At 44.6% G+C, this 19,654-nt stretch overlaps 1 protein-coding gene across 4 annotated transcripts in view; it reads left to right on the top strand.

The window, feature by feature from the left end:
• The window catches only part of LOC129853569 (PDZ and LIM domain protein 2-like), a 55,902-nt gene that overhangs the window by 25,348 nt on the left and 10,900 nt on the right, over positions 1–19,654 (top strand). For all 4 annotated transcript variants that reach the window (XM_055919739.1, XM_055919737.1, XM_055919738.1 and 1 more), the window contains 3 exons: positions 5,727–5,793; positions 8,171–8,322; positions 10,675–10,744. In XM_055919739.1, the coding sequence (XP_055775714.1) occupies positions 5,727–5,793; positions 8,171–8,322; positions 10,675–10,744 (289 nt within the window). The remainder of the gene's footprint in view (positions 1–5,726; positions 5,794–8,170; positions 8,323–10,674; positions 10,745–19,654) is intronic.

Genomic DNA, 19,654 nt, shown 5'->3' with positions numbered 1-19,654 from the left:
TAGAAAAAATATATTTGAATGGGAAAAGACTGTCACTGGCAAACATGGTTACAGACCAAAAACATTATATAGAATCCCCTCCTTGTGGAGAAAAGCATATGAGCTAATTATAATGCACAAAGTAAACAGAATAATGGAATGCATCATTCCAACATTGCCTAAAATTATTAATAAGATGCTCATTATATAGATCAATATAACAATGGAGATGTACATACTATGGCATAAGGGAATGATAGCGGATGAGAGGCAAGCCGTAATTTTGTTTAGGACATCAATGAGTGAGCTAAGAGGGACGTAGTCGATAGGCCTATGTCGATTTGTTCAGCACTTTTGAAATGTACAGCAACAGAATTCAGAATATGGGCTGTTCTTACACTATTCTCCCTGTACACCAAGTCAGAACCATAGGATAATAACAGGGGCATATAAACAGGCAATGAAAGCTCTTATCCGATGATGACATTTCTCTAAAACAAGCTATAGGCTACATGTGCACCACCAAGTATGAACAGTAGGCTATGTTCTGAGGGGAGAGGGACCAAATTCTTAGGGTGAGACATGAGCTACTAACAGGTTACTACACAACATACTTAGTATTACTTTCTTGGCTACAGTATACATATCCTGGTATATTACATCATTTATGTAGCAGCAGAAAGACCATTGTTGTGCTGTGCTCACTTGAACAGGAAAGTGGCGCGTTGGTCCTTCTTGTGGGTAAACTTTGTCATCAAAGTGTGGCATTCTGTCACGTTGGTATGAAGAGATTCGGGAGACAGACGCAGGAATGCGTAATAGGGTTTTCTATTTCACCCAAATTACGGCGTGCCGTCTAAAGGCACGGGGCGAAGACCAAACAAACACTATACAAAAACACAGGGTTGAAACCCAAACAAAAGAGTGGGGAGTTCCTCAAATAAATAACACGCGCACAATGATTTAACAGACGGGACGAGACCCGTAAGCATCTGCGCAATCCACAATGGCATGAAAGCCAAAACACACAGCACAGGTGCTCACACGCAACAACAGACATCGTAACAATAATCAACAGCCCAATGGAAACCAAAGGACACACTTATACAAGTACTAATCAGTGGGAATATGGGACAGGTGTGCGTAATGAAAGTTCCGGAGGGATCTGTGACATATTCTCTGGATTTAGGGTGCTTTCAAGACAACTGGGAACTCTGGGGGGAAAAGTACGAGGTCGAATCATGACGTCAGTGATCTTCAGGTTGGAAAGTCGTAGCTCTAGAAAGAGGCCAGAGTTCCCGACTTGAATTCACTAGTTGGATGACTATTCAAAACATATTTTCCCAGTTGGAAATGTTTTCTTCTGTTCCCAGCTGTCTTGAATGCACTATCCACCGAATAGCAGGCAGGGGAAGAAAAAACAGTGATTGCTTTGCAATTCTTGCAGTTAGGCATTGATTCCTTCCAAACCACTCATTGTTGAACTTGCGATTTCCGACTTGTTGGAAAGGATTGTCAGTAGATTGCTGACATGATTCATGATGATGACTGCTTGTCTAGCTAGCTAGCTTCCTAGCTAAGATTTAGAAAGTATGATGTTGACATGATCAGTCCAATGAAAGCTACGGTAGATACTTGGATGTTGATTAAGGCAGCCCACGCACCTCTCTGATTCAGAGGGGTTGTGTTAAATGCGGAAGACACATTTCAGTTTAATGCATTCATGAAGTTATCCAACAATATGTGCTCTGACATGTCTATGTCAAGTCTTCTCACTCATTGATTGAGACAGGTCCCAGTTGTACAACTGACTAGGTATCCCCATTTTCCTTTCCCTTATAACGTAATTTTATCTGTGGGTGGCCAATGACCTAGAGCCTTCTTGGACGGACACTTCTAATGTAAATCTATGACCGCACCCAAGGGACCTAGAACTGCCAAGCTCTCCCTGTAGAATCTGCGATGATGTAGTGTCCACATGAGTGACCGAACACTGAGCAAATCATGGCGCAACTAGAGAAGATTACCAACGCCTACGCTCAGCTTTCGCTGGCTGCCCCTCCACCACATAAAGCACAAGCTAGGCTGAAACACCTGCATTTTGTAGCTGCCTTACTCAAGAGAGTATGCGGCTTTATTTACTCAAGGATATTTTTTACATTGTTTGCAAACTGATATGTAACAAGAATTAATGTCAAAATAAAATGCGAAACAGACCTTTTTTTAGCTAAACATTTGGAGCTCTGCCTCACCTGCCCTGAATGACGGGTCGCCACTGAGTTGGGGTCACCACACCGTGGCATACAGACCACATCTGTGCTCTTAGATCTGCTGATTGCTTGTATTTGTGCCAGTTCCACAGTTGCCACATCCCCCCTCCCACTTTCCACGATTATAGTGTTTGTTATTAATGTCTTAAGATGTCCCATCTCTCTCGCCCTACAAAGGGCCTGTGGCTTCATTCTGGTGGAGTACCAGAATGTGTCATAATTATCTTGCCAAGATGAACTGTTTGTTCCATTTCCCATGTTAATAAACATTGTTTAAAAGTTAACTGAGAACTTTTTAGGGTGGCAGAGAATTGGCTCCACATTGGACCCTTTCCTGTGAAGTGAGGCTATTGTTTGGCGAGTCCTTGCTTTGTCTCTGTCTTTCTGTCTCTGCCTCTCTCTTAGTGAATTCTCACACTCATTTCTTCATACACACACACACGCACGCTTCCTCTTTGCATGCCCCAGGTCCATGTGAGTGGATTTTTCCCTGCTGACCTCATGTCTCCTTCCGAGCCAGAAACAACTCTGTGACTCCCTGGCTTCCCAGGACAATGGCACTCTGTAGCTCCACCAGCCACTCTGCTCCATCTGCCCCTAGACCCACTGTTCTACTGGCAGAGGCAAACAGGATAGGCAAGGTAGTGAAGGGTGGTTTGCACTATCAAGGCCCTACTGTCTTTAGATGACAGGCAGTACCATGTCTCTCTTATCAATCCTAGTCCAGCACCCCTCTAGCCACCTCCAATCAACTACAGTATTTCCCCCATTGTTGGTCCATCTGCAGCATTATGCAATGTGTTGTTCTAAACAGTAAATTAACTCCCATGAAGAATCATGAAAACTACACACATATTATGCAGTGTAATGTCTGATGATCTGAAGTATAGTGTAAGAGAGGAACCTGGTAAATGGGTTTACAGCCCTGCAGATCACAGCGGCTGGATTACAGCTGGGTTTGCCCATGGGCAGAGGTTGGCATCAGCTTACCTTTTAGAGTAGGAGTGTTGGTTAAGGCCCATATGTACAATAACCTGACTTGTGCACTCTTTGAGGTACTTTTTGATTTCAGATTGATATCTGCAACTGAGTGGAGATTTTACTGTGACACTAAAAAGAAAAACACCAGCAGTATCTTGTCATTCATACTGTCATTTATCCTTCATTGTCCTCAGCTGCCTCTTAATGAATCCATTGTTCACTGACCATGTGGGCATGATGTCATGTCCCTCTGATTTTATTGGTCCTTGTAATGCAATGTTACTGAGCAACTGCAGATGGGCATCCGAATATTGCCCAATGGCACTTATATACGCTACTATATAGGCAGCCCTATTCAGTCATGTTTCTTTCTAATCTTTGGCACCACATTCAAAGTCTCAGGTCTGTGCATTGTGTACAAGTGAGAAGTGACGTGCCTTGGTCAATATGAACAGTGTGTGAATGGAATTCAAGATAGCTATAAGACAAGACAGTGGTATGTTTATCCTAATAGTTCACTGTATTGTCACTGTTCCCTTCTATTAATCTGCTCTGTTTTGTTTTCATCATTAATCTGAGGGCAGACAGAATAGATTGCATAGATTCCTATCTGTCTGAACAATGCTTGACAGGCAAACTCCCAGGTCCCATATATGACAAAGATCAACATGCTGTTCCTTTGCTGATCGGTGATGTTACGCCCCTGTTCCATGCAGAGATCAGACAGCTCTCTAGAGGAGAGACAAGCATCTTCACCTCTCCATGGCTTATGACAACAGCCACTCCTCTCTGCCCCTGCTCATCCATCTACTGCTGTACATGAGGCCTGTGACAAAAGGCAAAGGTTAGATTACAGGTCACATTATATAAGGCCTAGTAGTTAACCTTGTATGCCTCTCATTGTCTGAAGGACATAAGTTAACTTTATCCTCATCTCTCTCAACCAGAGGAGCTGAACTGGATACACATAGCGGAAATGTTACTTTAATTTGTGAATTCCAAGTGAAAACACAGTCATTTCCTTACAGGGAACTTATTTTGAAGCCCAATTAACCATCCATTATGTTCTGTTTTATCCATTTAAGTTTCACATCTTCTCACTGCTGTGAGGAGCCTGTTTTCCTTTTCCAGCCGTTCTCCTGGTTGGATGTGCCCCTGCATGTGGAATATTCAGATACTGTGCAGCAGGGCCAAGGTCTGGGCTGTTAGAGGTGTGTTTCTGGGCGATTTACCACAGGCATCCAGGGCCTTCCTGTGCGCCTCATTACCCTGGACTGAGGCTCAGCTGAGAGGAGAGGCAGGCAGCCCTACAGTGAGGGGGGATACTACTGTAGTTGTTTACATTGGGTCATACAGTCCAAAATGTTCCACTCAGAACTGGGTATAAGTTTTATTAAAGTGAGCACAGTGAAAGAGCTTTGACCGATGAGGCTCTACTAGGAGAATCATGGTAAAGAGCTTGAGAATTGTTTTGAAGGTTCTCTTGAGATACCAGTGCTTGTACTGACAGTAGTTTGACGTAGGGGAACCAAAGTAGGGGTAAAAATACGAGGTGTCTGATTCGAAGATTCTTTAGACTTTTTCTAGTGTGCACTTACACATCAGTACTTTCTCACTCTCAGGTTTTCAGTCTCACTCTTATCTCTTGTGATTTGATATACTGTATACACACACATACATACACACCACACACACATGTCCTCCGGCACTCACATAATATCTGAATTGAAAAGTGTATGTGCATATGCATATTATGTCAGGAGATCTAACAATGAGACTGAAAACCTGAGAGTGAGAAAGCACCGATGTGTAAGTGCACACTAGCAAAAGTCCAAAGAATCTTCGAATCAGACACCTCATTTTGGTTCCCTTACGCCAAAGTACTGTCAGTACAACCACTGGTATGTCGTTTTGATTAAGAAATAACCTTCAAAACGATTCTTAAGCTCTTTAAAATGATTCTCCTAGCAGAGCCTCATCTTTCCAACTCTTTGACTGTGTATAGTGCTATAGCTATAGCCAAATCAAATCAGACCATTCTACTCAACATGTTAATGAATAATATGAGACATTACAGAAAATGACGTTATCGGAGCTTCCAAGCTATCATTGTAGGGAATACTTTGGCATGGTTCAAGTCATCTAAGAGACCTGATTAGAATCACTGGTGTAAGTTACTGTAGTTGACCTTGGTCCATGTCTTTTGAAGTACAGGTTGGTCTAATGTGGGGTTTTGGCTTGTATCCTTTAATGCAGTAATGTTTGCAAGCTTTCTTACTCATGCTGTTAACAACAAATTTTAAGCAATCATGGTTTTGAGTATTTGTTTAGGGTGTGACATAGGTGAATTATGTGGTACTGAAGACAGTGTTTCTCTACTGGGTCAGTCTTGCCCTCTCCTGGGAAGTTGCGACCATTCTCCTGCTTGATTAAATGTTAGGTATACGTTTGTCCATGTGTGTGGTCCATTAAACTCCAGTGTGTCTCTTTCTACAGGCCTGAGCCCCCCAGCCCTGAACAGACCAACGGAACCACCACAGAACAGCTCACTGGACGCTTCCAGGTCAGCCGCTCATGCTCTCTATCTATGTCCTTAAGCAGGAGCTTCCATCTTTGGTCTGTAAATTCCCTTTAGGACAGCTTTCATGCTGAAAAGCTTCACTATAATGTAATTTAAACACTTAATTTGTGAATCAGCACTTTGTTGATGGGCATATGATGGATGTAAGGCCTATTAAAAGTCCTTGGGCCTTAATTGAGTGACCTTTGGAGACATTCTTTGCTATGGTTTTTATCCCAGTATCCTCTAGTATCTTGTTACATCAGCATCATATCTCTACATGATTATTCCTGTCCTAATGTTTTGTTTCATGGCTGATGCCTGAGAGCCATACGGACGTTGGGTCTGCTTCATATCCACAGATTGCATGGTGTCTGCTTATCAATGATTTATTAGAGGTCTAGATGAGCTGGAATGAGACATCCTAGTGTGACTGTAGAGATATTCCATAACTCTAGGGTAACTCCGTGTGCCCTGTGACAGTGGAAACATGGGAGAGGAACCAGAGGATGCTGTAAATCAGCTGATGTTCCTGTGTTTTATAGGGCGACAGAACTACTGCTGGGTCTCCGTGGTAACACTGGTAGAATACAAGCCCATGCCGGGCCCAAGGCTTAGGAAAGAATACTGACTGTCATCATTCTAACATGGGGATATTACATATCTGATTTCCACAAACCTGTATTTCTTTACCTCAGGATGGGCAGCTCTAACATGACTGTACATTATACCTTGATGTGTATTTCCCTCTTTTTTTTAAGAGTTTTATGAAGCATATACAGTACCAGTCAAAAGTTTGGACACACCTACTCATTCAAGGGTCTTTCTTTATTTTTACTATTTCTACATTGTAGAATATTAGTGAAGACATCCAAACTATGAAAAGACCCATATGGAATCATGTAGTAACCAAAAAAGTGTTAAACAAATCAAAATCTATTTTATTTTTGAGATTCTTCAAAGTAACCACCCTTTGCCTTGATAGCTTTGCACACTCTTGGCATTGTCTCAACCAGCTTCAACAGGAATGCTTTTCCTGAAGGAGTTCCCACATGCTGAGCACTTGTTGGCTGCTTTTCCTTCACTCTGTGGTCCAACTCCCAAACCATCTCAATTGGGTTGAGGTTGGGTGATTGTGGAGGCCAGGTCATCTGATGCAGCACTCCAAAACTCTCCTTCTTGGTCAAATAGCCCTTACACAGTCTGGAGGTGTGTTTTGGGTCATTGTCCTGTTGAAAAATCAAATGATAGTCCCGCTAAGCGCAAACCAGATGAGATGGCGTAGACAAAGACAAGACCGTTGGAACCAAAAATTCGCAAATTTGGACTCAGACCAAAGGACAGATTTCCACCGGTCTAATGTCCATTGCTCGTGTTTCTTAGCCCAAGCAAGTATTTTCTTCTTATGGGTGTTCTCTAGTAGTGGGTTATTTGCAGCAAACCGATCACGAAGGCCTGATTCATGCAGTCTCCTATGAACAATTGATGTTGAGATGTGTCTGTTACTTGAACTCTGTGAAGCATTTATTTGGGCTGCAATCTAAGGTGCAGTTAACTCTAATTAACTTATAATCTGCAGCATAGGTAACTCTGGGTCTTCCTTTCCTGTGGTGGTACTCATGAGAGCCAGTTTTATCATAGCACTTGATGGTTTTTCGACTGTACTTTCAAGTTCTTGAAATGTTCCGTATTGACTGACCTTCATGTCTTAAAGTAATGATGGACTGTCATTTCTCTTTGCTTATTTGAGCTGTTCTTGCCATATTATGGACTTGGTCTTTTACCAAATAGGACTATCTTCTGTATGCCACCCCTACCTTGTCACAACACAACTGATTGGCTCAAATGCATTAAGAAGGAAAGAAATTCCACAAATTAACTACTTTGAACAAAGCACACCTGTTAATTGAAATGCATTCCAGGTGACTACCTCATGAAGCTGGTTAATGCCAAGAGTGATAATGCCAAGATAATGTCAAGAGTGTGCAAAGATGTCATCAAGGCAAGGGTGGCTACTTTGAAGAGTCTCAAATATAAATATATTTTGATTTCCTTTAACACTTTTTTTGGTTACTACATATTCCATGTGTTATTTAAATGTAGAAAATAGTAAACGTAAAGAAAAACCCTTGAATGAGTATGTGTTTCCCAACTTTTGACTGATACTGTATCTCAAACACCTTATCAACAACGTCTGAACACCCACTAAAAGTGCAAGGAGACACATGTTTTATTTACATCGTGAATCAATTTCTTAAACATGGTTGCAAGACAAGTTATTTTAGGGATATGGATTAGCAGTTTGTCACAGTTTTGTGTGGATAAATACATTACATGTTTTGATCATGCAGACTGTCTGTCATGCTCTGTTCTGTTGTAGGAGGCGGTGCTGGTGAGTCGAGATGAGAACCAGAACTACAGAGAGTACTCCATCTCCAGCCCAGCCTCCCTGTCACCTGGACTCTACTCCCCAGAGGCCCCGTCCAGTCCTGAGGGGAAGAGAGAGAGGCTCACACCCACCGGCACCAAGAGGTACGCTACAGCATCCACCAGCACCACAATCTGACCTCCCTCTAAAGGACCTGGACTGGAGATACATGTGTTGCTTGAGAATAGAAGAGTGAATACCTGAATGGATAGTCAGTGATAGTAGGTTACCACAGTTTTCCCGGGTGCTTTTAAATAAGTTGGGGTTGGAGATGGGGGTAGGGTAGACAACTTATTGCATCCACTTATTGTAAGTGCTCCTTTGAGTCCTACACAGGACCAGAGTGAATGGGTACAAGAGTAACTGGCAGAAAATGGAGCCATGGGATAGTGTGGTAGTAACAAAGGATGTGCACAGCATATCACATTCCCCCCTGTTAATTCACAGCAACAAAGGGCCAGGCTGTGGAACATTCACCACTCTGTTCTGCTCTGTCTGTAGGCCTAGCTGCTATTCTCCTGAGTCACTTTGTAGGTCACAGTTCAAACCTTATTTTGCTCTGGGTCAAAACTACCCAACGCCTTGACATCTTCCCCCTCTCTCCAAATGAAATCCTGCGACTAGTGAGGTCCGGCCGCCCGACCTTCCCGCTCGACTCCATCCCCTCCTCCCTTCTCCAGACCATCTCTGGAGACCTTCTCCCATTCCTCCCTCTGACTTCAAAATGGCCTGAGCCACTCCCCCACTCAAGAAACCAACACTTGACTCCACTGATGTCAAAAACTACAGACCGGTATCCCTTCTTTCCAAAACACTTGAGCGGGCCGTCTCTGACCTACTCTCTCACTATCCCCCCGAGACTTATCTTCTTGACCCTAATCAGTCAGTCTTCAAGATGTGTCACTCAACTAAGACTGCTCTTTTCTGTGTCATGGAGCCTCTCCGCAATGCCAAAGGTGACCCTACTCTGTTCTCATCCTCCTAGATCTATCCGCTGCCTTTGACATGGTGAACCATCAGATCCTCCTCTCCACCCTCTCAGGGCTGGGCGTCTCAGGCTCTGGATTGCATCCTTCCTGGCAGGCCCGCTCCTACCAGGTGATGTGGAGAGGATCTGTGTCTGCACCAAGTACTCTCACTACTGGTGTCCCCCAGGATTCGGTTCTAGGCCCTCTCGTCTTCTCTCTATTACATAGTCACTCGGCACGTCATATCCTCACATGGTCTCTCCTATCATTGCTATGCGGATGACACTCAACTACTTTTCTCCTTCCTCCCTTCTGACCCAGGTGGCAACACGCATCTCTGTGTGCCTGGCAGATATCTGAACTTGTATGTCGGCCCACCACCTCATGCTCAACCTCGACAAGACAGAGCTGCTCTTCCTCCCGGGGAAGGCCTGCCTGCACCAAGACCTCTCCATCATGGTTGACACGTCCACGGTGTCCCCCTCCTAGAGTGCAAAGAACCTTGGTGTGACGCTGGACAACACCCTGTCCTTCTCTGCAAAAATCAAAGCATTCTCTACAACATCAGTAGAGTACGACCCTACCTCACACAGGAAGCGATGCAGGTCCTAATCTAGGCACTTGTCATCTCCCGTCTGGACTACTGCAATGAGCTGTTCGCTGGGCTCGCCGCTTGTGCCTTTAAACCCCTGCAACTTATCCAGAACGCTGCAGCCCGCCTGGTGTTCAACCTTCCCAAGTTCTCCCATGTCACCCCGATCTTCCGCACACTCCACTGGCTTCCTGTCGAAGCTTGCATCCACTACAAGACCATAGTACTTGCCTATGGAGCAGCAAGAGGAACTGCCCCACCTCTGGTCTTTTGTCTCGCTCAGCCCAGTCCAAGCTCTTCTCGGTCCTGGCACCCCAAAGGTGGAACCAGCTTCCCCCTGAAGCTAGGATATCAGAGTCCCTGCCCATTTTCTGAAAAGATCTGAAACCCTACCTCTTCAAAGAGTATTTTAAATAATCCCAAAGCCCCCCCCCCCTAAAATACACGTAAAAAGCCTTTGTGAACAAACACTCGCACTTTACTTTTTTCCCCCTCACTCGCACTTTTATTGGGGAAAAATGTACTTCATATCACTGTTCACTGATATGTGAACACACCAATGAACACATTAACTGTAAGTAGGCTCTGAGTAAGAGTGTCTGCTAAATGACTAACATTTCAATGTAAAAGAATTCTAGGGCTGTTCGACTATCCTTATCTTTTCCTGTTCTAGTAATCTTGAGACCTAGTAAATATCCCATGACACTAAACACTCACATTTTATAAATTAATATGAAGGGTAATGAGAAGTGTTGTACCATGTTTATGATATCCATTTTGAAGCACTTTTTATTACATTTTGGTCAAGTGAAGTATTTTGATAGAGACCATTATGGTTATTTTGGATGAGATGGCAAACACCATTATCAGTGTAATCTTTCTCTGTCATTTCATAGCATCCAGCTGCGTTCGTGGTCTCCAGAAGAGAAGACATCTAGTCACAGACTGTCCAGACCACTGTCACAGGTAGGTCTGTCTCATACTCAGGGACAAGGTCCCATAGCAGACCCTTTACTTCCTATGTTATTTCAACGTACGTAACCCATCAGTGTAAACGTAGACCTCTAAAGAACTGCACAGCTTGATGATTGAAGTTTCCAAGGCCATTGTACGTTACAATGTAGACGCTTCACAGCGAGAAAGACAGGATGCAGACATCATTTGATATTTTCATTGCCGGGGAACTGAAAGGTCACTTTTTTAAAGATCTGACATTACGTTGGAATACAATCTGGAAATGGTTTGTTCAAATATCAATGTAAGGAAGAGAATGATTAGCTCTCAGTAAAACAATAGACTTGACCTTTTAGTGGTTTGCTACAGTATATTAGACTCATTAGTGCAATATTCACTTGTCTCACTAGCAGTAAAATATGGGGTTGGGATATAAGCTGATTTCTTCATGAATTCACTCTGCTTATTTACTATTCCAGCAACTAAAAGAGGAGTCTGGAAAGTGAGCCAAAGGAGAGAAAATGTTGTGGGAAAGTTCATCATGAGATATTCCAGCTATGTCTAACGGCCACAGTCCCAAGCATTGGCCCTACAGAAGACACAACATGGGAGATGACAGAGCAGGAAAAACAGACAAGACCTTTAATGGCCGGGAGACAGGGAATGGAATTCCATTCATTTTATAAGTTCTGTGAATATTACGTGGAGCTAGATAAATATGGCCTCTTTGGCCTGGAAAATGAAGATTGAACTCAGCTCTTCATCTAATGGGCAGATGACTTGAGCAGAGGCCACTCTGAAATTTCTGGTCTGATATGGGATATTCTCTTGAGTTATTTTAATGATGAGTCTGGTCCCATCGCCGCCAGCCAAGTAACTTGTACTCTTCAGTATACTCTAATGATTTCTCTGAGAGCACATAGCTGACAGATGTTACAATTATCATCACTATCAAGCTGTCTGTCAACACTCCTTTGGGGGTCTGGTCAATCCCCTCCCCTTTGTGGTATGTCTGTCCTATTTCTAGAACAGGAGTTTTTGACTGGGAAATAAATCAGCATATGTAGCAAGCTGCATTCCTTCAATTTCAGTCAAATGTATTCCTTCAATTTCAGTCAAATTCAGTCACTCTATCTTATGTGATTTAAGAGTATTAGCTGTGCATGTTGGCATACTCCAAAAGGTTGTCCTGAGCCGGGGAGGGTGCAGAGATGCCTGTCTGTGCAGACATGAATCAGTTTCCTGATTGGATCACTGTGCAGAGCAGACCGTTCCTAAGGACTCTGTTGTGTTATGAGATGTTCTTTGTGAACTTCTGAAGCTGTGTATCACAGGCGCACCAGGCAGACTGGAGTGTTGACTATTTAGTTGTCTGAGAGCTTTATCTGCAGCCTTTAATGAATGCACTGACTTACATGCTCCTCTGTCATTCGTGGCTCTCTGAGATGACCTTACATGTTTGTGGTATTTATGAAGGCAGGTGGGCCAAAGGGTCTGGAATCTTTGCTCACAACTTTTTCGGACAATTTCAGGATAAGCTCACCCTTTTCCCTCATTCTTCATCTCAAGTTTGGAATCCATTTCCCCTCTCTCACCCCCTCTGGGAGCCATCACATTCCTTCTGTCTCACTCCAGTATCAACTTGTTTTTTTTCTCTCCCCTGTTTAACCAAATGTTTGGAGTCACACACTACCGTGTTTTTGAACTGAAGAGACATGACATGCTAGATACATGTTTTTGGTTGTTTGTCAGACCTGTACATCTAACACGTTAACAGTATTAGTGTCCTCTCCTTGCTGTGGTTTGACAGGGCTGACCTACTGTTTACAGACAGTACCTTGGGAGCCCTCAGTCACCACTTCACCCACTTCACCTCCACTGTGACTTGGCTGGAGCCCGTCTTGTAGAGCTCTCTCTGTCCTCTCCTCAAAGCCTGACAGCTTTGTGTTAACTAGGATCCACACCGGTGGATGAGGAGGGATTTTGGTGGGGCTCTTCTCTGGTCTGAAAGAGGAGACGAGCCTCCCACCCAGGATGTGGGATTAGTGAGGGGAGCCCTTTCAGTATGCTCGGAGGGTATACGGCTGGGAAGAGGACTGCCCTGCCTGCATGGACACACTGTGCTGTAGTGTTGTGCTGCTCTCGACTTGCTGGCAGGAACACTGCAGCCCTGTGAGCAGCGGGGCCTCCGCTCCCCTCACAAGGCCCTCTGTCCCGCCTGAGAGGTGCAGAGTACTGCTGTATCAGGTGATCAGCCACTCTGAAAAGCGTCTAAAAGGCTTTTCCACCCATGTTTTGGCTCTCCAAGTGAGGAAACTGGGATGTGCTGGATCGCCCATTTACCGGAGTGTTGGATATCCTGAGAAAATGCCCTGTACAATAGTGGCTCTGATGGCAGGGCCTCTGGGAGGCTGGTGTTTGCTTTCCCCAGCCTTACAAGGCCTGCCGTTGTGTGATGGGGCGCTTGGGGAGCTCTAGGAGATGGGCAAGGAAGGTGGAGAGGGGCAGAGGGATACTTGGGACACGGGAGGGCCTCTGCCATTCCCAAACAACTCCCCAGAACCATCACTCCCCTCCCTTATAAGATACAACCAGCTCCAGCACAGAGATACCCATTGTACCCGACCCAGAAACCCACACTGGAACGATGAGGAGACTGAACAGAGTTGACAGCACCATACGTCACTCATGCACAATGGATTCAGAGATCTGGCTCCTGCAGAAACCAGAACATACAGTACAGTAGCTGTGTATATGCCCATATTCAGCCACCATTACTGATGACAGTGGCCTTCCATTGGGCTAGATAATGGGCTTGATAAAGATATCAAATGTCCAGTAATGTTAATGCACAAAAAAGCTTAATTTTGTTTTGGGTTGGATGGTTCATTAGCCTGGCTCACAAATTGATGGGTGGAGATCATTTCCATGTATTGAAATACAGAACATGGAAAGTTGTTCCTGCAATCTAAGTAGGTTTAATAGTAGTATCTTATTTTGCCACATTTTGTCATGGCTCATGACTGCTTTTGCCCTGTGCTAGCTACTAGTTAGCCAATCTGCTGGACCGGCACACCATGACAAAAGGAAGAGGCCAGCCTACTAAAGACAACAGTTGGATCAGGTCCCGGATTCCTCCCAGGATACCCTGAGCCAAGCCTGGAGCTGTAGTTGAGTTGGCCCCGCTGCTGGCCACCTCCAGGAATCAGTAGGAAGCAGCGCGTCTGTTCATAACATCAAGTGACCACAACAGCATCCCTGTTGGGACGAGCCAGGCCAAAACCAAGCTTCTTTTTCAGAAGACATGGCTCGTCATTGGGCCATTAGGGGCAGGATCACCGGTCTGGGTTTCCAGTTCTACACTCTGCGGTTCCTGAGGGTAGCCTTGGTGGGCTGCCTCATCCTGTGTCGGGGACGGGATGGTTACTGTATAAACCATCATACTGGGGGATGGCCAACTGCACTGTGACACTCACCATGGTCCCCACTAAACTCTTTATCCAGGGGAGGACAACCCCTGCATCCACCCATCCCTCCATCTATCTGTCTATCCCTCCTTCCACCCATACTGTACGTCCCGATGGGCAGGCAAGCTCGCAGCAGGCCAGCCTTCACACAAGCCGCTGGTTTCACCCCAGTCTATTTTGGGGGGTGTGGTAGGTTGGAGTGCAATGTTGTGGTTGTTGCTGTGGAGCAGAGAGATGGTGGCTTGGCATACAGCAGTAGGAATGTCACTAGATGTTGTTCAAGTCAAGTCAAAGGTTTTTACTTGAAATTGCTCTCTCTGCTTTCTTTAGCCTGAGATAAAAAATATTCAGAAAGCGCTCTTCCAGATCAACGTCTAAAATATACCTTCGCCTTCAATCAGTCTCCCCTCTCCTCCTTGCTGTCTCCCCCAGTCTCCCTGCTCTTCCTCCTCACCACCATATCCAAACAGATTGAGAAAACATCGCTAGGACTGATGTGCTATTTCAGGTCTGACATGAGCAGAGCTGCTGTCTGGCTTGGCAGGCCTGGGGTGTGCTGTCTGATGGGCAGGCTAAAGCCAGTGTGGGGGTGGTGGAGGCAGGAGAGTGGAGTGCGAGGGACGGGGATGTTTTCTCTTCTCCACAGAGTGAGGGCTGTGAGCTGACAGAGCCAGGCCTTTTCACGTGGGCTCTGGCCGCTCTGCCCATTAAGCCAGGGTCCATTGTGGCCCCTCGGCGGGCAGCATGCCTCTCCACATCCCCACTGATTGATCAGCACCATTGTTTTTCTGTCCCCTGAAGTGGAAAAGTTAACTGGGACACTTCAGATTTCCCCTGCCTGCCTCCCAGGCCCCTGGGCTTCTCCACCGAGCCGGGGACGCTGCTGGCCCCACTCACTTTATGGGGGGATTTTGGCCAGGAGAGATGGACCTTTTTATTAGTTAGTGCGGTTTGCTCAGGCGTTCAAATAGTATGTGAACATTCCGTAAGTTGTTGTCAAGGTAACCGTGTGAATAACTGCCCCTTTCTCCAGCAGAAACTGACACGTCAGCATATATTCTCTAGTTTACGCAGGATATGACCTTGAGTTTGGGATAAGGGTTGTCATGGATCCATTTGTTTGTCATAAATCATAATTGTTAGTCTGGTAAAAGTGTCCCTCCAGGTACAAATGTAAAGCAAAACGTTGCTGCAGTCAGTCATACTGCAAATGTCCGTCCAGTTAAATACTAGCCATGGGATTAATGAGGAAACAGCAGAAATATTGATTTATGAAGATTGCTCCAAATTCTCCACTCATTAAAATTGGTTATTTTAGAAATAATGGGATATAGAACAATATGAACATTTCTTCAACTAAAACATTCAGCGCAATCTCTCAATACATGAGCACAATTCCCTTTTTCCAAGTCTTAAATTGGTATGTACATCTTGTTTTTTTTCTTCAGTGGTGCCTCTCATTGTTATGCAATGTACAATTGTTTTTTCCCCCCCTCATCAATCTACACATAATACCCCATAATGACAAAGCAAAATAATTGAAATATAACATTTACATAAGTATTCAGACCCTTCAATCAGGACTTTGTCGAAGCACCTTTTGCAGCAATTACAGCCTCATGTCTTATTGGGTATAACGCTACAAGCTTGGCACACCTGTATTTGGGGAGTTTCTCCCATTCTTCTCTGCAGATACTCTCAAGCTCTGTCAGGTTGGATGGGGAGTGTCACTGCACAGCTATTTTCAGGTCTCTCCAGAGATGTTCGATCAGGTTCAAGTCCGGGCTCTGTCTGGGCCTTTCAAGGACGTTCAGAGACTGGTCCGAAGCCAGTCCTGCGTTGTCTTGGTTGTGTGCTTAGGGTTGTTGTCCTCTTGGAAGGTGAACCTTCGACCCGGTATGAGGTCCTGAGCGCTTTGGAGCAGATGGAATGCTGCAGAGATGGTTGTCCTTCTGGAAGTTTCTCCCATCTCCACAGAGGAACTCTGGAGCTCTGTCAGAGTGACCATCGGGTTCTTAATCACCTCCCTGACCAAGGCCCTTTTCCCCCGATTGCTTAGTTTGGCCGGGCGGCCAGCTCTAGTAAGAGTATTGATGATTACAAACTTCTTCCATTTAAGAATGATGGAGGCCACTGTGTTCTTGGGGACCTTCAATGCTGCATAAACTTTTCTTTACCCTTCCCCAGATTTGTGCCTTGACACAATCCTGTCTCTGAGCTCTACGGACAATTCCTTTGACTTCATGGCTTGGTTTATGCTCTGACATGCACTGTCAACTGTGGGACCTTATATAGACATGTGTGTGCCTTTCCAAATCATGTCCAATCAATTGAATCTTCCACAGGTGGACTCCAATCAAGTTGTAGAAACATCTCAAGTATGATCAAAGGAAACAGGATACACCTGAGCTCAAGTTTGAGTCTCACAGCAAAGGGTCTGAATACTTATGTAAATAAGAATGCTGAATACTTATATATTTCAGTGTTTTGGGGGCAAAAAATAATAATAATTGTTTTAACTTTGCGTTTATGGGGTAGTGTGTAGATTGATGAGGATGTTTTTTTATTTAATCAATTTTAGAATAAGGCTGTAACATAGCAAAATGTGGAAATAAGGGGTCTGAATACGAATGCACTGTATATGAAAGGGTGGATTCTGCCGATCAAAGATTGCCGATCATAAATTAAATGTCCGACGATTTAACAAAACCATAATGAACTCCAGATGAGTTTGATATGCAGCTTCAGTTGGAGCCTTGTGGGGAATTTAATAAGGTTGAGAAATGTGTTGCCCATAGCTCCCTCCAAGGATAAATAAACTCTCTCTCGGCCTGCCTGGCATCAGTTTTCTCACTGTATCTGGGCCTGTTGGTGGCAGCCTGGCTGATGGCAGGGAGGGTGGGTGGACTGCTCCCCTTATGAGACCAGTTACAGTATATGAGACCACCTATGATCTCACCATAACATGAGTGGGCTTTGCCTAGAAACAAGAGTTTAGGGGAGCTCAAGTTCTGTGTGTATGAGAAGCTAGCCACAAAGTTGGGGGCAATGTTCCTATTTAAAGTAATCATCCCCATAAGGACTCTGACTATGATCTGAAATGCCCTTTCCGCATCAGAGAGTCTAATGATGCTACTTTGCTGGTGGTAATGGAAAAACATACACTACTACAGCTCACACAGTCTCTGCTAGAAAGTTTGTTGGCCCAGAGAGATTGCAGTGCATCACTCAGGTGGGTGTTAAGCTTTTGAGTCCATCAGCCTCTTAGACATGTTCTCATTGTGACCAAGCAGGGTCCTGTCAGAACCAATTATGTATATTAACCCTGGTTCGCTGATGCTATGTATTGACCATTGAGAGTCTTTGAAGCCACCATGGTGACTGTGATATTGGAATTGTCACCCCACAGTGTCCGAGCACAGCCAGAGTCAACCAGAGTCAACCTCCTACTGAGACAGTCAGTCCACCAGCGCTCAGCAGTCAGCACCCGCCATTATCACTAGGGAATGTCTGACCCTTAATGTATGTTATTATATGTAAACATTGAGAAAAACGACCTTTCTTTCAAATACTTAGGAGTATCATATATCTTATTTCGCTCAGTATGGTGTTATGGTACAGTAGTTCACCTCTGAATACAGTAACCGTAATAACAGAGTTGAGGCAGCGTTGATGGAGTATAAAGAGCAGGTTAGTCTGCCTCAGGTGTTTACAGGAGACCTCCATGCATAGACAGTACACATACTGCAGGATATATACAGTACGCATATATCTCCCTTCAAACCCGAGGACTCCTGCCATCCCCTGGATAATTGTCCCATATTTATGTTCATGTAAAGTGTTTTCATACAGCAGTCCCAAAAATATAGTTGTATCGTCTTCTGTGTGTCGTCTACCCCTGTCTGCTGGCCCATGCCCTGTATTTGAAGCTGCATGGTGGTAATAATGATGATGATGCTCAGTGGCCCCGATTGGAGCCAGACGGAGAGCTTCTCCGCTCCCAAAATGTAAAAGAGATGCCAATGTCCCGTGTCTCCCATGGGCCCTGATCTGAAACAGCTGCCCCCGCTTCCAATTCTCCATTTCCTGTTTGTTTGTGTCTCCAATCCCAGACTGAGGCATGTTTGTGTGTCAGATTCAGAACTCTCTCGTTTGTGCTCTCTCTCACTCATGCCTTTTCTTCCTCTCTCTGTCACTCTCTCTCTTTCTCTGTCTGTCTGTCTCTTTCATTTATGAATTAATTCACTCACTAACTCCATCCTCCTTCCATGTCCTGGGATTGAGATATGGCTTGGACCGGGATTGTCTTTCTTCCTTAGGTTTTTCCTAGAGCATTAGGAATAAGCACAACTGTATTCGCTGCAGTTGATTTCTTTAATCAAATATGACAGCAGATTTCAGTGGCAAAATTGAAAATAGCAGCAAGACGAGAGTGGCATCGTCTGAGTGGCATGTAGATTCAAAGTTAACTTCAAGTTCAGAGTTTGGCTTTGAAGTGTAATTTGTCCTGTGCACACCTCGCTTTGTGCAACAGGCAGGCAGGCTCTTTGATGACCCAGAGCTCGTTAAGAGCTTATGATTACAGTTCAGAGCAGGTGTAATCAGGGAGGGCTTCCTCCCCAAATGTTATGGCTTTTGACATTCCCAACACCATTCACATTCTCCAAGACAAACGGCCATTGTGCCCGGCTGGCGGTGCCCCTCTGCCAGTGAGTGGCATCCCCTGGGGCATCCGCAGGGGGATTTTCTGCAATCTGAGGTGACATGGCTGCTTCTATAAAAGGTCAGGAGAATAGAGGAAAATGGAGTGGTGTTGTTGATGCCGAAACTCCACTACTTCTCCATACCAAGCTGCTGAGCCCATCTATGGTCAAACTCAATCACAGCTGCTTAGTCCCTGTCGTCGTCCAACCTTTGTTTTTCCGTGCCTGTTTGTTACTTTTGTTTAACTTTTTTTCTTTATTCCTTCTTTCCTCTCATGCCTCATGGATCACAGCTGTAATTAAAGTGCTCACTCACTTGACTAACTAAAAATTGTTTCTGAAAACATGGCTTCAGTTGGTATCTGATACTGACAGGAGACTTCATCGAATCTCAGAGGAAATAAAGATGTTCTCTAAGATGTAACGCTCCTAGATTTGGACTCTTACTTCTTCATTGGCAAGATGTTTATAAAAGTACAACTACAGGTTAGCCTAAGATGACATGTAGCCGTTAGAAAGGATTTCAATAGGAAAAGACTGACATTTTGACTACTGTAGCCAATAGCAGGAGGAGAAGGGAGAGGTTTTCTGCACTTATTCAACAATGATATGGAGAAAGTGATAACTAACAATATCTGGCCCTTGTTTCTGGGGAAATAATGACCCTGAGAGGAATTACAGTGAGGAATGCCACTGATCGTTCCGGGTAAAAGCTTCCTGGCATAGAGCAATGAGCAGTGATCTGCACAAGC

This window comes from Salvelinus fontinalis, chromosome 4 (genome assembly GCF_029448725.1).
Source record: "Salvelinus fontinalis isolate EN_2023a chromosome 4, ASM2944872v1, whole genome shotgun sequence".
Classification (NCBI taxonomy): Eukaryota; Metazoa; Chordata; class Actinopteri; order Salmoniformes; family Salmonidae; genus Salvelinus; species Salvelinus fontinalis.
Note: the sequence above shows the minus strand (reverse complement) of the source record. Positions and strands in the feature narration are given on the sequence as shown.